We start from the raw sequence: 15,993 nt of genomic DNA on the forward strand, positions 1-15,993 counted from the left end.
CAAATTGTGAAACACCTAGCATGATGGTGAATGGATGTACAGGGTTGAAAATTACTCCCTTGTTACCCTAAGACATATATCCATGCCATCAGAGTAAGCAAGATCCTCAAAATTTCTAACAACTCCTCCCCAACAACCCAATGCCTGAAGTGGGCAGATCGGAGTGGAAACTGGTTGGCGCCTTTGTCTGCCCCTTCCCAATGTACCAGCCAATGTAGCTGCACTGCATAATAGATGTTCTACTGGTTACAGACCCAACACAATGTATTATTTCCCTAAGCAGTCTGTGTCTCCGAGCATGGGGGTTGGGTAATTCTGGCTCTGCAGAAGATTATTCAGCTTCAACAACTAAACCCAGGAGTTAAATTCTGATGGGGTAAAAGTTTTGCAGCATATACCTTCCATCTACGCTGACATCCAAAAGACTAAGCCCCAACTTCTCTCAATATCTATATTAGATAAGTCTGATGTTATGATTCATTAAACAGAAACTGTCAAGATACACACATTATATTAATCACTTCTCAAACTCTTACTGTTGTAATCCTCATCCTTCCTGTATCTATTGCCATCTCTCACTGTATTAAGTTTAATTCAGACTGAAATCCTCAGGGCAGAGCCTGTTACTTGACTTATCTATAAAGCACCATGCACATGTTGATGCTGTGCAAATACATTATATCAGACATTTTACTCTAAAACATGCTCAAATACTCCACTTACATCACATTAGAAAGGAGGCAGCTAGCTGTGTATAGTCAAAGGGAGGGATACTTAAAGTAGTCTTACATAGTTCACATATATACACTAAGGAAAATGGTGATTCTTCCAACATAGCTATTAGGTTATATAGATCAGCAGTAGGTAGAAAACTAGTGATGTTCCTAGCATAGAAGTCTGGAACTTATTTTATGATATAAGCAGGCCAGAGTTTTCAAATCTAGGTGCCTACAGTTAGTCTTCTGAATACATATTTAGGCATGAGGGCTATTATTTTCAAAGTGAGAGCCTACAATTCAGGTTCCTAAGTCTACATTTAAGCACCTAAAGAAATTACCTGATTTCAAAGACTGTAGAATAGATAGATTAATAGCTCTCTTTCAAGAGAACAGAGGCTGTTAAGCAGTGATTACTTTTGAAAAATCAACCTACCTATTTAAACTCTTAAATATAGCCTTGGGTTCCTAACTGTAGGCCCTCACTTTTGAAAACGTTGGCCCTGCTGTAAATGAAAGCTGCCAAAACACCTGCAGTTTACATGGACTTCAGTAAAATTTGCAAGTGCTCACCACTTCTGAAAAACATTCAGACCGTTTTATTTCGATGCGTAAATATCAGTTTAAGAGCTTAACTTTAGGCACCCACGTTTGAAAATGTTGGCCACAATCTATAAAACCATAATTTTTTTATTATTTATTTTTATAGATTTTTTTTTTTTTTTTTTTTTTTTTTATAAATTAGGTCAGTATTATTATCCCCATTTAACAAATAGGGAAACTGATCCAAGAAAGGTAATGTGACGTGGCCAAAGTCAAGCAGCTGGTTAATGGCAGAGCCAGGAATAGAACCCAGGTCTCCTAGTTCAGTACTTCCCAACCTGTGTGCCACCAGGCCTGAACAGGCGTGCTGTAGAATATTTTGAAAAACTACATGTGAGAATGAGAACAAAAAAACCTTTGCCTTGTATTTGAATTAGTGTCGGCACCAGATTGCATTCTGTACTTTTGCTCTCCGGGACAAGGCCTCTTTCAAATATTATGCATGAGCCTCTGGAGCCACCACTCCCACACAGCCTGGAAGGGAAGTGGGTATTCCGCTGCAGTCCCCCAGGGTTGGGAGAAGGGAAGAACCCCAGGAGGAGAAGTAGAGGTCGGGGTGGGGTTGAACTGGGAAAGTGGGGGTTGGATGTCACTTTCTCCAGTGAGTATAAGAACTCTGGACGAAAACAGGCTGAGTTTTAATGTTTGTTAGTTTCCACCATTGAAAATGTTAATTCTGGCACAAAAAAGACAGATTGAGATCTAACGTTAGCTGTTATGGTTGTTTTAATTTTAAATCTGCCAGCCTTGTTCTGGATTGGCTCGTGAATATTCATGAGTTCATTTGGAGACAATATGGTGTTGTGCCTCAAAATAATTCAAGGTCTCAAGGCGTGCCATGGCAGAGAAAAGGTTGGAAACCACTGTTCTAGGTCACAGTCCAGTGCAATATTGACTATGCCACTCTGACAGAAAAATCAGACACGTACAGTTAAAATATAGACTCATCTTGATTTAACACGGTTATTCTTCTGTAAAGAAATATTTTGGCATCAACAGATTTAATCAACAGGAAATATTAGGTATGCCTGGACTGGAAAAAATTTATCCATGTTAGGTGTTTAGTGATCTACAGATTGGATTTATTTTCTTTGATGGTTGCTTTTTTAATACAGTGGTATACATTTTTTAATTAATGTTCTGCTAGAGTTGTTTTCATTTAAAATGTAACTTTCAAAAGGAAAATGATTTTAGGTAAATTAGGTCTGAAATTATTAAATACAATTACAATTCCTCATATCTCATATTTGCTTTCAACAATTTTTCCAACTTACAACTGACTCCTCAAATTTTAAATTCTGCAAATATAAAACTAAGGCCAACCTTTGAAAAACGCATTTTGGTAAACTGGGGGCAGGACTAGGAATTCATCTGAGACAAATTCCCACGATGCATTTGCAAAACCCAGAACAGCCCACTCTTCACTGTCACGTTCCATTGCCATAAACTTTATTCATACTACGCATAGCTGTGTTTCAGAAGCAGAGAAAGGAATTCTAACGGATACTGCAGACGGGAAAAAAAAATTGTTTCCAAACATGACTGTGATGCCATATTTATCCAGAGTGGCTCTCTGCACCAAACAATGTTTAAAATTCTGTTATTTAATATTAACATTGAAAAACTGTAGACCACCCTTATGGGCCCTTCTCACATGCTCCACCTATTGCCATTCTTTTTTCTGGGAAGATCTAGAAGGTCCAGTCTGCAGATGCCTTCTCCCAGCTCAGGTTGACAGACTCAGGCTCCCAGGGCTTGCGCTACCATGCTAAAAATAGCTGGGTAGACAGCATATTGAAGTTAAGGGTCAGGCTGGATCTTGGGCTCAGAACCCACTCACCTCCCTAAACTTCAGAGCCTGATCTCCAGCCTGAGCTGCAAAATCTACACAGCTATTTTTAGTGCAATAGGGCAAGTCCCGCAAGCCCGAGTCACTCAACCCAGACTGAGAGGCTTGCTGCCACAGGCTGTGCACACACTCCCTATGTGCCGCCCACCCTATTGCCAAAAAATTCCTTCATATTTGCGATTAGTGTATTGGGAGACAATTAAATTAACTGGCACAAAAATATTTTCTACACACTCAGGCTTTAATCTAACACACAACCTAAAGATTGAACACTGAGGAAAAACACAGTATCCCCTGACCATTTGAGAGTCCACATGGGTTACCAACTCCACAAGGCTGTCATACATTGTGACATAAATCCACTCTTCTCTAACTACCACCGCTCTGCAGTCTACTACTGTCAGCCATAAGTTTTACAGGCTAGCAAAACTTTCTATTTAGGATTTGTAAAACTGAAACCACAAGCAATTTACCGCTGGTTAAGTTAATTGTAATGATCCTATTCATGGGTTTCCCATTCTAAAAAGAGGAGTAAAAACACCTTCTCCAACTGGTCATCTTGCCAAATCCTTCAGTTTAAATTTCTTGGCAACTCCTGGCATACTGGGATCTCTGGATGGACACTTTGGGCACACATTTATTAATATAATCTGCAGTACAGTCAAACAAGTACTGCTTCCGACTGTTGTAACTGACTCGGTAACAAGTGAACTGATATAGGTAGTGTGCAAGAAGCCCAGGCATAAGCAGCTTCTCTCTCACCAATCTAACCATCAGCTTCTCCTGGTGGCCTGAGAGAGCTGCTACATGTAGGTTCTGCAGGACAGTTAGTAGTGTCTCCACTGTCTGTGCAGTTTATAATGCCTTCAGGGAATTGGAAAAACCATTGATGTCTTGGCAGATCGCTCTACTTTTTTTCAGCTGAGATATCTTTTCCTGCTCCCAAGTCTTTAACCAGCAGATCACTAGGTGGGTTCTCAACTGAGCAGCACAGTCATTAACTTTATATTGCCAGGGGACCTGAAGGCCTCAAGCAGGTTAGGCCCCCATTCTACTGTATACCGTGTGGGCATATACAAAATGAATGTTTCCATTCTATATAGTTTCCAATTAAAAAAAAAAGATATGACATGAGGGTGAGAAACAAGTGGGAAGATGGGGGAAAACAGGGTAACAAAAACAATCAGATGTTTTATGACAGCATAGCACTGTGCACAGTTCTTAGCCAATTAGTAGCCACAATCAAAGCATATCACCTGCTTAGCCTTTACCAGATAGCAATTTTCTGTACTCCTTGCAATAGAGGTGAAAGGTGAGGAAGGAGCTGAAGGAAGATAAATAAGGTGGTGGCTTGGAACCTCCATACAGTTGGGGAACTTCTACAGGAGCCGGCTGGCTCAGTCTCTTGCTTTTCTGTCATTTCTACCATAATTGTCCCATGAAAGTTTGGGTGGAGTCAGTATCAAAGCCTGGATTATTGCCTTTCCTGAGTGCTCAGACATTTTTTCTTTACTTTATAACACTGATTTAAAATTAATTATTTATAATGCAAGGCAATGTACTTTATAAAAACAAATCCCTGTATGCCACCTTGACCTTTCTTCACACATCATTCTTTTGAAAGGTGGCTATAATGCAAAGGTGCTACTCTCCTGTGACTTGTATTTGAGCAATAGGAGCATGCGGTGAAAGCAACAAGAATAACCAAACATCGACTCAGCTGAATGACAATCTGGTGAAGAAGGACCAACACAATGTCTATGGTAAAAAATGAGCACTGGAGAGTAAAACGAAAGAGACTATTATTTTAATTCAAAATTAGAGGCAAGCAAAGCATGCTCCCTTCTTCAATATATTCATATAGTGAAAACTTTTTAATGGGATAAAGAAACTTGTTTGATTTATCTAATCAGACAGTTTAAAACAAAAACTCTGACTTCTATTGATTTTGAAAAGATTTCAACAGTTTCTTACCTTGTAGAGACTGCAGCTTGTAATCATTTGGCCAGGACAGAGATCTCTCCACAATCATAGTCCTATTCTGTAGGAGTTTCTCTATGAGTTCAAAGCCCTCAGGGCCTAACAGCTCAAATAACTAAGGAAAAATAGAAAACAAAAAGATCATGCTCCTAAAACATTTTTCCACAAATTAGAACAAGAGTTTATAAACTAAGAGTCTATAATAATTTTGCCCTGGGTAACACTGTATTTGTTGGAGATTTAAACAAAAGTAATTCTGTCCAAAATAGGTCACACCTCGTATTCATCCAGTGCTTTCACTACTTCTGTCAATTTTAGAACAGAAAGCACTCACATTTTATGATGAGTGGCAATATAAATCCAAAGAGAGGGAGAGAGGATTAGGAATTGTTCTGGCCACAAAATTCCCCTACCTCGCCAGGGATAAATAGAGCCAACTTAAATTCACAGGGGAAAGAGGACACCTGATCAAAGGAACACTAGACCCTGCCACACTTGCACTAAGAAGTATCTTACACCACAGTTTGTCCAATTTTCTTCAATGGGACAACGTGGAGTACTGTATTACTCTATGTGAGATAGGGTGGCAGATCTGGCCCTAATAGTAAGTCATGAATTATGTATTCTCTTTTCTGCACAGCAAGTTCTACTTGGTGTTGACTTTTCTAATGTAGCAAAAGCCCTATGTTTCTCCTCCATATCTCTGTTTTGGTCATTAGGTCTTATATGCAATGCCTCAGATTTTTTTGCTGTCTGCCATGTTGCCTTCTGGGTCTGATCCAAATGCCATTGAACTAAATGAAAAGAATCTTACTTCAGTGGGCTTCCTATCAGGCCCAAGAAAAGTATCCACGTTTTTCCATATTGCATTAAAAGATATCACAGAGATCAACTTGCCCATTAGCAGACTTATTAAGAATTATTAAAAATCACTCCCTTTCTTGATCAGACTACCCCTTTCTTTCAATGGAGACTGGATACTCCCTGTTTCCAGATAGGAACAACCTGCCGTCGATCTTTTGGGGAGTGTAAAGAAGAAAATGAGTCATAAGTCCAGTCAGCAGTATCTCCCTGTCAAGGTTCCTCCCCCACTCTGAACTCTAGGGTACAGATGTGGGGACCTGCATGAAAAACCTCCTAAGCTTATCTTTACCAGCTTAGGTCAAAACTTCCCCAAGGTACAAAATATTCCCCCCCGTTGTCCTTGGACTGGCCGCTACCACCACCAAACTAATACTGGTTACTGGGGAAGAGCTGTTTGGACACGTCCTTCCCCCCAAAATACTTCCCAAAACCTTGCACCCCACTTCCTGGACAAGGTTTGGTAAAAAGCCTCACCAATTTGCCTAGGTGACTACAGACCCAGACCCTTGGATCTTAAGAACAATGAACAATCCTCCCAACACTTGCACCCCCCCTTTTCTGGGAAATGTTGGATAAAAAGCCCCACCAATTTGCATAGGTGACAACAGACCCAAACCCTTGGATCTGAGAACAATGAAAAAGCATTCAGTTTTCTTACAAGAAGACTTTTAATAAAAATAGAAGTAAACAGAAATAAAGAAATCCCCCCTGTAAAATCAGGATGGTAGATACCTTACAGGGTAATTAGATTCAAAACACAGAGAACCCCTCTAGGCAAAACCTTAAGTTACAAAAAAGACACACAGACAGAAATAGTTATTCTATTCAGCACAGTTCTTTTCTCAGATTATGATTTTTTTAAATGGCTAACATGTACCTAGCTAGATTACTTACTAAAAGTTCTAAGACTCCATTCCTGGTCTATCCCCGGCCAAGACAGAATATAGACAGACTATAGACAGACACACAGACCCTTTGTTTCTCTCCCTCCTCCCAGATTTTGAAAGTATCTTGTCTCCTCATTGGTCATTTTGGTCAGGTGCCAGCGAGGTTACCTTTAGCTTCTTAACCCTTTACAGGTGAGAGGAGCTTTCCCCTGGCCAGGAGGAATTTCAAAGGGGTTTACCCTTCCCTTTATATTTATGACACTCCCGTAAATGTAAACAAACTTGTTTGTCTTAGCAATTGGTTGAACAAGAAGTAGGACTGAGTGGAATTGTAGGAACTAAATTTTACATTGTTTTGTTTTTGAGTGTAGTTATGTAACAAAAAAAAAAATCTGCATTTGTAAGGGAACCTGAGAGGCAGTGACCATGAGATGGTCGAGTTCAGGATCCTGACACAAGGAAGAAAGGAGAGCAGCAGAATACGGACCCTGGACTTCAGAAAAGCAGGACTTTGATTCCCTCAGGAACGGATGGGCAGAATCCCCTGGGAGAACAACATGAGGGGAAAAAGGAGGCCAGGAGAGCTGGCTGTATTTTAAAGAATCCTTATTGAGGTTACAGGGACAAATCATCCTGATGTGTAGAAAGAATAGTAAATATGGCAGGTGACCAGCTTGGCTCCACAGTGAAATCCTTGCTGATCTTAAACACAAAAAAGAAGCTTACAAGAAATGGAAGATTGGACAAACGACCACGAAGGAGTATAAAAATATTGCTCGGGCATGCAGGAGTGAAATCAGGAAGGTCAAATCACACTTGGAGTTGCAGCTGGCAAGAGAGGTTAAAAGTAACAAGAAGGGTTTCTTCAGGTATGTTAGCAACAAGAAGAAAGTCAAGGGAAGTGTGGGCCCCTTATTGAACGAGGGAGGCAACCTAGCGACAGAGGATGTGGAAAAAGCTAATGTACTCAATGCTTTTTTTGCCTCTGTCTTCATGAACAAGATCAGCTCCCAGACTGCTGCACTGAGCAGCACAGCATGGGGAGGAGGTGACCAGCCCTCTGTGGAGAAAGAAGTGGTTCGGGAATATTTAGAAAAGCTGGACAAGCACAAGTCCATGGGGCCGGATGCACTGCATCCGAGAGTGCTGAAGGAGTTGGCGGATGTGATTGCAGAGCCATTGGCCATTATCTTTGAAAACTCATGGCGATCGGGGAAGGTCCCGGACAACTGGAAAAAGACTAATGTAGTGCCCATCTTTAAAAAAGGGAAGAAGGAGGATCCGGGGAACTACAGGCCAGTCAGCCTCACCTCAGTCCCTGGAAAAATCAGGCAGCAGGTCCTCAAGGAATCAATTCTGAAGCACTTAGAGGAGAGGAAAGTGATCAGGAACAGTCAGCATGGATTCACGAAGGGCAAGTCATGCCTGACTAATCTAATTGCCTTCTGTGACAAGATAACTGGCTCTGTGGATGAGGGGAAAGCAGTGGACGTGTTGCTCCTTGACTTTAGCAAAGCTTTTGACACGGTCTCCCACAGTATTCTTGTCAGCAAGTTAAAGAAGTATGGGCTGGATGAATGGACTATAAGGTGGATAGAAAGCTGGCTAGATCGTCAGGCTCAACGGGTAGTGATCAATGGCTCCATGTCTAGTTGGCAGCTGGTATCAAGGGGAGTGCCCCAAGGATCGGTCCTGAGGCCGGTTTTGTTCAATATCTTCATTAAGGATCTGGAAGATGGCATGAATTGCACCCTCAGCAAGTTTGCAAATGACACTAAACTGGGAGGAGAGGTAGATACGCTGGAGGGTAGGGATAGGATACAGAGGGCCCTAGACAAATTAGAGGATTGGGCCAAAAGAAATCTGAAGAGGATCAGCAAGGACAAGTGCAGAGTCCTGCACTTAGGACGGAAGAATCCCATGCACCGCTACAGACTAGGGACTGAATGGCTCGGCAGCAGTTCTGCAGAAAAGGACCTAGGGGTTACAGTGGATGAGAAGCTGGATAGGAGTCAACAGTGTGCCCTTGTTACCAAGAAGGCCAATGGCATTTTGGGATGTATAAGTAGAGGCATTGCCAGCAGATCGAGGGACGCGATCGCTCCCCTCTATTCGACATTGGTGAGGCCTCATTTGGAGTACTGTGTCCAGTTTTGGGCCCCACACTACAAGAAGGATGTGGAAAAATTAAAAACGTCCAGTGGAGGGCAACAAAAATAATTAGGCGACTGGAAAACATGACTTATGAGGAGAGCCTGAGGGAACTGGGATTGTTTAGTCTGCGGAAGAGAAGAATGAGGGGGGATTTGATAGCTGCTTTCAACTACCTGAAAGGGGGTTCCAAAGAGGATGGATCTAGACAGTTCTCCCCGGTAGCAGATGACAGAACAAGGAGTAATGGTCTGAAGTTGCAGTGGGGGAGGTTTAGGTTGGATATTAGGAAAAAAAATTTCACTAGGAGGATGGTGAAGCACTGGAATGCATTACCTAAGGAGGTGGTGGAATCTCCTTCCTTGGAAGTTTTTAAGGTGAGGCTTGACAAAGCCCTGGCTGGGATAATTTAGTTGGGCATTGGTCCTGCTTTGAGCTGGGGGTTGGACTAGATGACCTTCTGAAGTCCCTTCCAACCCTGATATTCTAGGATTCTATAATTCTAAGTTACACTTTCATGACAAAGAGATTGCACTACAATACTTGTATGAGGTGAATTGAAAAATACTATTCCTTTTGTTTATTATTTTTACAGTGCAAATATTTGTGATAAAAATAATATAAAGTGAGCACTGTACACTTTTTATTCTGTGTTGTAGTAGAAATCAATATATTTGAAAACGTAGAAAAACATCAAAAAAATTTAATAAATTTCAATTGGTATTCTATTGTTTAAAAGTGCAATTAATCGCGATTAATTTTTTAAATCATAGTTAATTTTTTGAGTTAATCGCATGAGTTAACTGCCATTAATCGAAAGCCCTACTTACTCCTAAGTCTGGAAAGTGACTGTAACCTGGAACTAATCTAAATTTGGGGTTGATGAGGTGTAGAAGAACACTACTTTGTTAAAAAACAAATATCAGAATAAAGAAATGAACAAAAAAATATATGTTGGTTTCTCTACCAGAGCTTGATTATGAAAATTTTATCAACTGACTGCAGTATCTTTTACCCAGCCTATTAAGAACCCCTTTCTCTTTTTTAATATTGCCCCTTCAATACAGAGGCTTTTGCCCCTTGGTTGGTCTGTGTTTCCATATCCATAGGTAATTATGTAATTTATAAAGCACATAATGCCTTCCCCCAAAAAAATACAAGTTATTTAAAGGTTTCAGAGTAGCAGCCGTGTTAGTTTGTATACGCAAAAAGAAAAGGAGTACTTGTGGCACCTTAGAGACTAACTAATTTGAGCATAAGCTTTCATGAGCTACAGCTCACTCACGAAAGCTTATGCTCAAATAAATTTTTTAGTCTCTAAGGTGCCACAAGTACTCCTTTTCTTTTTGGAGTTATTTGAAGTGGAGGGAAGGGTATACTCCTGTAACAAATAACTTTTACTCTCATCACACTTAACACTATCTCAAATACAGAATTTAAATAAAAAAAGAACTTAAGGAACACTTTGCAATTTAATGGATGACAACCTCGGTAAAAATACAGTGATAACGTTTCTTAGATGATTTAGACAAAGCTGCATTCTGTAGACTTCCTTGCATATGAAACTTTCCCTAAATTGATGTAAGTTTAACTGAAACCACCATAAATTAATCAGTTACAGAAAAACTGGACAGACTGTTTTGACTTACAGTACAAGACTTATATGAGATACTATCCAATATAAGTAGAAAGAAGTAACACATTTTATTTCCTAATACCTTTTGCTCTCAATAAATACCCTTTTTCAGTGTCCTTCTGACAGTCATCCAATGGAATAATGTGTCTCAGAACAATTTTAAAAGATTTGTTTCAAAGGTGTCTCCAGCTTCTTCAACAAATCCACAAGAAAATATCTTGCTGTATTTGACAATAAGATGCTAACAGATCCATGAAAGTCTACAGAAAGTTCTAATACTTCGAATTCTTGTTGAAGATAAGCAAAGGGAGACATTCTTCTAACATTAACTACTAACCAATAAAACAAATTAGAAATCTGAATCACTCCTGGGGAAATTCTGCATCACTGCGCGTATGCAGAGTTCATGTTGTCCGCAGATTTCTTTGCTTTCCTGCAGAAAAATTATTTCTGAAAGGAAAGCAAAGGGAAGCTGCAAGAGTGATCATGTGACCCTCACCGGAAGCACAGGCAGGGTGGCTTGGGCGCCCGGAGCAGCTGGTAGAGAGGTAAGTCACCACAGGGCGGGGGGGAGGGGAGAGGGGCAGGAGGGCGCTGGGCAGTCGTGCAAGCGAGAGACACAGATAGACAGACACTGTCCTTCTTGCTTGCTATTGCAGCATGCTCAGCATGGAGGGGCAGGGCTTCAGGGTGTTTCTGAGGCGGTAGGCATGGAATAGGCTCTATCCCCTCAGGCAGAGCAGAATGTAGCAGCCTGCGTGCTTAGTGAATTGTTCCCATTGCTTTTGTTAATTCCTCCAGGAGTATAAAACAGGTGTTAAAGTTTTAAAGCTCCTTCACATTGCCAGAGGGGTGTAATGGACAGTATGGCCCCATAAATGCTTATGGTGCTTTCGTGATTAGATCTGGTCTAAATTTTGACTGGAAAATTTCCCATCAAAATGTGCTCTATTGAACAGTTTGCTACTGACCTTTCTGGAGATGGTCAGTAGCCAATATAAATTGTGAGTTTGATTCCCCAGCCCTCACTTGCTCTTCAGTTGCCTGTGATGTAACACTGAGCATATGGCTGCATGTATTTGTTGATTAATAACTAGAATAAAGGGTCAAACCTAGCCACATTACTATTAGGCAAGGGGGGTTGGGGATTTCCTTCAATGCTCCCCACTCATTCTCCATCCATTGTATTGTAGTTTAAATAAATTACCGAAATAATTGAAACCAGAGTGATTATATTGTGTTATTTTGACAAATAAAACATGCAGAATTTTAAAACATTGTGAGCAGAATTTAATTTTTGATACAGAATTCCCCCAGGAGTACTGAATATATGTGTACGAGAAATAATATAGGCACAAGATTAACCCAGCAGCATGTTGAGCCTATAGACCATCAGAATTAGAAATCTCTCAAACTCAGCTGAAAAAGCAGAGTGCCAAAGTGCAAATGACCTTTTAAAAAGAAAGCCCTAAAGACCTACTTAAACTAGAGGAAAAGTTGTTCTGTTATCAGTAATGTGACTCGTTCTACCATGAAGTATCCCCAGCACTATCCTAGGGATCAGCGGATTATAAACATTGAAAAACCTCTAAAGTTAGTGTGCCATCACAATTGCCATTTTTCCCAGCATTGAGAGTAGGTGCAGTTCCAACGTAAGCTGCCGGCTATTTTGGCACTACTGAGTGATTATCTATAAAGGTACTGCACAGATGCCTGAATCAGTACTATGCAATACAAATCCCAGATCCCCACAAAGAAAAAAAAAAATGGAGATACCAAAAAACTTTGTTACTAGGAGACAAATACCAACTTCATCTTGTGGCAGGGACAAATATTTAGTTAGAAATAAAAGAAAGCAAGTGACAGTTCTTGCAAAACATCCATTAAAAGGTGAAAGTAATTTTTTGACTGTGGTCAGAATCAAATCATCCATAATAACTGTTAGTATCCTGGGATAAGTAAATTTATAAACAGCTACAGTAGGCATAGCAACAATTTTTCCAGAAAGTCACAAATGCAGATGTTCACCTTGACAAGAGCATTACAAAACTAACAGCACTGGCAACTATGGAATAATACAATATGGAATGATACAAAACTACCAAGATAGTTAAGTCCCAGGCAGACTGCGAAGACCTCCAAAAGGATCTCACAAAACTGGGTGACTGGGCAACAAAATGGCAGATGAAATTTAATGTTGATAAATGCAAAGTAATGCACATGGAAAAACATAATCCTAACTATACATACATGATAGGGTCTAAATTAGCTGTTACCACTCAAGAAAAAGATCTTGGAATCATTGTGGATAGTTCTCTGAAATCACCCACTCAATGTGCAGCGGCAGTCAAAAAAGCAAACAGAATGTTGGGAATCATCAAGAAAGGGATAGATAATAAGATAGAAAATATCTTGTTGCCTCTATATAAATCCATGGTACGCCCTCAGCTTGAATACTGCATGCAGATGTGGTCACCCCATCTCAAAAAAAAATATACTGGAATTCGAAAAGGTTCAGAAGAGGGCAACAAAAATTATTAGGGGTATAGAGCAGTTTCCATATGAGGAGAAATTAATAAGATTGGGACTTTTCTGCTTGGAAAAGAGATGACTAAGGGGGGATATGACAGAGGTCTCTAAAATCATGAATGGTATAGAGAAAGTAAATAAGGAAGTGTTATTTACTCCTTATAATACAAGAACAAAGGGCCACTGTTCTGTGCTAGGCCGCAGGCCTATCAGGAGTGCTCCGAAAGAACGAGGCCCACACGCAGCAAAGCAACAAGTTATTGGCTTTATTGAAGGTAAGTGACACACCCGCAATGGGGACTCCAAGCATTGCTGTCACGGAGGCGGGGAACCCAGCGCACCGGAGCGCTGCCTTGGACGGAGTCCAAAGAAGGAGTGACTAGCAAGCCATAATAAGCAGTACACACACACAGCTCATGAATATAAAATTAGGTACTTTCCTAAAGGGGCTTCCCGCAAACTGGCAAAGGGCCATACAGGGCAGACAGAACCGGCCTAAAGCCAGTTATAGCTGGTTATCCATGTCCTACAGTGACGGGTCTGCTCCGAGAAAGCGGAAGTTCCCTAGCTAGGCCATAACAAAGTCTTCCGCCGTCCCTTACAGCCACCAAATGAAATTAGCAGCAGGTTTAAAACAAACACAAGAAAGTATTTTTTCAAGCAACGCACTGTCAACCTGTGGAACTCCTTGCCAGACGGTGTTGTGAAGGCCATACTATAACGGGGTTCAAAAGGGAGCTAGATAGATTCATGGAAGATAGGTCCATCAATGGCTATTAGCCAGGAAGGGCAGGAATGGTGTCCCTAGCTTTTGTTTGCCAGAACCTGGGATTGAGTGACAGGGCATGGATCACTTGATAACCATCTCTTCATTCCCTTTGGGGCATCTGCCATTGGCCACTGTCAGAGGACAGGATACTGGGCTTGATGGACCTTTGATCTGACCCAGCATGACAGTTCTTATGTACTAAATACAACTTTAACAGAAAGATTTAGCTGACTAGAGCGGAACACTTATTTTAGTTGTTCCATGGTGAAATGAAAGTGCCTAGAAAAACTATTTAAATAGGTCAAGCATCTGATTCACACGGCTTATTAGAGCTGGCTGAGGAAAGGTAATAGCATTTTGCTGCAATATTTTGACGTTTGGTTTTGTTCTGATTAGGAACACAAATTTCAAAATTCTCTCTTCAAGGGAATTGAATCTCATCAATGGGGCAATCTGCATGGTGGGTTGTTCCAGAGCTACAACCCCTGGAAGCCCTGGGTTCCCTGACTCCAAGGCTGCTCCAGAGATGCAGACTCTAGAAGCCCTGGAGTCCCTTGGCCTCAGGGTAGTCCACAGACCTAGGAAAGATGAGCTGGCAGGAAATCAAGCAGAGTTCCACTGGAAACCTGCCTGGATTCCACTGGAGCTTTGGTAAAATCAAACTGTCTCTGCAAAACATCTTGATTTTGCCAAATCAGCACATTACAATTAAAACATTTTGTTAGCATTTTTCAAATCAGCTCTCTTGTGAACATTAAACTAACTAGCTGGCAAATCAAATTCTGATATAGTTAAATTGTCTCTGCATAATCAAATTTCCTTTAATCAGATCCTCTCCTTCTCTCCCCTTCCTCCCAATCTTACACAACTTTCAGTTTTAAAACTAACTAGTTTCACCTTCCTCTGCAGCACAGTGCACTTGCAGGTTTAAACAAGTGTAAATGGTGAATTCTCTTAACTTAGTCTTTAACCATGATTTGAAGACTTCAGTAACTCAGCCAGAGGTTAGGGTCTATTACAGGAGCGGGTGAGGTTCTGTGGCCTGTAACGTGCAGGAGGTCAGACTAGATCAGTGGCTCTCAAACTTTTGTACTGGTGACCCATTTCACAGAGCAAGCCTCTGAGTGAGTCCCCTTTTTACTTAAAAACACTTTTTCATATATTTAACACCATTATAAATGCTGGATGCAAAGCGGGGTTTGGGGTGGAGGCTGACAGCTCGCAACCCCCCATGTAATAACCTTGCGACCCCCCGATGAGTCCTGACTCCCAGTTTGAGAACCACTGGACTAGATGATCATGATGGTCCCTTCTGACCTTGAAGTCTATGAGTCTAGCTATAGCAATGAAGTTTATACAGCTCTACCCCGATATAACGTGACCCAATATAACACAGGTTCGCACACAACACGGTAAAGCAGGCCCTCCCTCGTCTGGGTCTGGGAGGCAGGAGCTATGGGGGGCCACTTTTGGCCAGCAGTGGCAGAAGCGGAGCAGCCCAGCCCGAGCTCACTCCACTCCACCAGCTCCCAGCCACGGCGCTCCGCTTCCTGCCACCGGTGAGTGTGCGGGGTGTCCTTTCCCCAACCTCCCTGCACTCACCAGCGGTAGGAAATGGAGCACCATGGCTGGGAGCTGGCGGAGTGGAGCAGGCTGGAGCTGGGATGCTCCGCTTCTGGTGAGTGCCTGTCAGGGGGCAGGGGAGTGGATAGGGGTCGGGGCAGTCAGGGAACAGGGGGTTGGGGTCTCTGGAGAGGGCGGTCAGGGGACAAGGAGCAGGGGGGCCAAAGCAAGTTCTATATAACGCTGTTTCACATATAACACGGTAAAAATTTTTTGGCTCCTGAGGACCGTGTTATATCGGGGTAGAAGTGTATAGTAAAAAAAAAAAAAAAAAAAATCAGTGGTCTCTCTAAAACAGGAGAGTTTATTTAACAGCTTAAAAATTATTTTTAAATTGCTTTATTTGCCATAGCAAATAAACACACGGTTAGGACCAAAAAAAACAG

The 15,993-nt window shown here is 41.4% G+C and overlaps 1 protein-coding gene across 4 annotated transcripts in view; it reads right to left on the minus strand.

Annotated features, from left to right (window-relative positions):
* The window catches only part of ASCC3 (activating signal cointegrator 1 complex subunit 3), a 524,193-nt gene that overhangs the window by 438,224 nt on the left and 69,976 nt on the right, over positions 1-15,993 (minus strand). For all 4 annotated transcript variants that reach the window (XM_077812867.1, XM_077812868.1, XM_077812866.1 and 1 more), the window contains exon 5: positions 5,143-5,263. In XM_077812867.1, the coding sequence (XP_077668993.1) occupies positions 5,143-5,263 (121 nt within the window). The remainder of the gene's footprint in view (positions 1-5,142; positions 5,264-15,993) is intronic.

The sequence above is a fragment of the Eretmochelys imbricata genome, chromosome 3, assembly GCF_965152235.1.
Source record: "Eretmochelys imbricata isolate rEreImb1 chromosome 3, rEreImb1.hap1, whole genome shotgun sequence".
Classification (NCBI taxonomy): domain Eukaryota; kingdom Metazoa; phylum Chordata; order Testudines; family Cheloniidae; genus Eretmochelys; species Eretmochelys imbricata.